Genomic DNA, 1,566 nt, shown 5'->3' on the forward strand with positions numbered 1-1,566 from the left:
GGAGCCGGGCACTGGCTCCTCTGGCTGACTGGCTGTGGCTCTCCAGGCTTGCCACCAGTGTGTGTTCCCTCTAAGCTGAGTTAGTGTGAGCCAGCTCACAGTTTTTTAGCCTCCGGCTCACACATTTTTGCCTCCGCTCAGGAAGGAGGGGGCTCCAGAGCAAACTGATTGATGCAGCAGCCAAATCACCTGCTCACAACTTTAATGCCGGTAGCTCACAAAAGGAGAATTTTTGCTCACAGGACTCCACAGCTTAGAGAAGGGGTGTCAGACTCATTTGTCACGAGGGCTGGATCTGACCTAAATGAGACCTTGTTGGGCCGGGCCATGTGTGTCATAAAAGGTAATGCCAGGGAGCGGAGATATAAACTTTATAAAGGACACAAACACAAAGAGGGTGAGGTTTTTTTTAACTTAAAAGAAAAACATGCCTAAAACATTAGCACTCCTGCAATATTCTGCTTATTTAACAGTGTCTGATAACCGGCACCTCTTGCTCTGAATTATTGCATCAAAATGTCTGTGCTATTGCAATCTTGAGTATGCTGTTCAGCTGTGTATCTGTAAGCTGCAAACCTACGATGACGCAGCAGCAACAGAACTGGAAGAAGAAGCAGAAGGCAGCCAGTTCCACCGCGGGCCTGAGAGAAGCCCTACGGTGGCCTGATCTGGCCCCCGGGCCACAGGTTTGACACCCCTGGCTTAGAGGGAGCACTGGTTCCAAGCAGAGAGCAGCCTCTCCCTGGCTAGCTGGGCACAGGGCCTCCCCCTTATTCGGCTTCCTCCAACTTCATTCAAAAGAGTGCCCAGACTAAGCACTACCCCAGAGCCCCTGACACCGTTCTCGAGAGTCTGGGTGGGGGAAGGAAACCTACAAAGCGAAGGAAAAGGATCAGAACCTATTTTGACTGGGAATCCAGGAGGAAATTCTAAGGTGATGAAGTCCCTGAGTCGAGCGAAATGGGCGCTCGTCCTGGCCATCAGGTCGATGATGGGAGTGACGTGTTCCACGAGCGAGAGAGGAAACGCTTCCGACATCCACAACGTTGCTTTAAACCTGAAAGAGGCAAGGAGGGCATTTCAGGCAAGGCCCATCTGCTGCGGACAGGCGGAAAGACAGGCATGGCGGGCAGTGGGGCACTGTGTCTGCTCACGTCGCCCCCTCCCCTGACAGGCCCTCCAGGACTGTCCCCATAAAGCGCCTCCAGGCCAATCACCCCAAAACAGAACCGTTTCAGAGGGAAGCCGCATTAGTCTGCAGTAAGAAGGCGAGGCTGGAGCCCGGCAGCACCTCAGAGAACAACCAGCTTTTTTTGGGGGGGATCACATTTTGTGAGTCAAGAGGCTCCCTTTGTATCTGTTGAAGGGAGCTCTGACTCCCAAAAACTCACACCCCCGAAAGACCTCGTTGGTCTCTAAGGCGCTCCCGAACTTCAGAACAGAACACGATGCAAGAAGCGGGTGCCTGAACTCTGCTGCTCCAGACCATGGTGCAGAAAGGGGAAGGGGCAACATGGAACATTCCTGCAAAGCAGAGCATGAGCGTGGAAGGGAGGGAGGGAGGGA

The 1,566-nt window shown here is 53.3% G+C and overlaps 1 protein-coding gene across 1 annotated transcript in view; it reads right to left on the minus strand.

The window, feature by feature from the left end:
• The window catches only part of ANKRD13A (ankyrin repeat domain 13A), a 30,103-nt gene that overhangs the window by 5,112 nt on the left and 23,425 nt on the right, over positions 1 to 1,566 (minus strand). Inside the window, 1 exon segment of the mRNA XM_015413206.1 lies at positions 900 to 1,057. Within this exon segment, the coding sequence (XP_015268692.1) occupies positions 900 to 1,057 (158 nt within the window).

Source organism: Gekko japonicus, unplaced genomic scaffold (genome assembly GCF_001447785.1).
Source record: "Gekko japonicus isolate JY-2015 unplaced genomic scaffold, Gekko_japonicus_V1.1 scaffold10, whole genome shotgun sequence".
In the NCBI taxonomy this organism is placed as follows: domain Eukaryota; kingdom Metazoa; phylum Chordata; class Lepidosauria; order Squamata; family Gekkonidae; genus Gekko; species Gekko japonicus.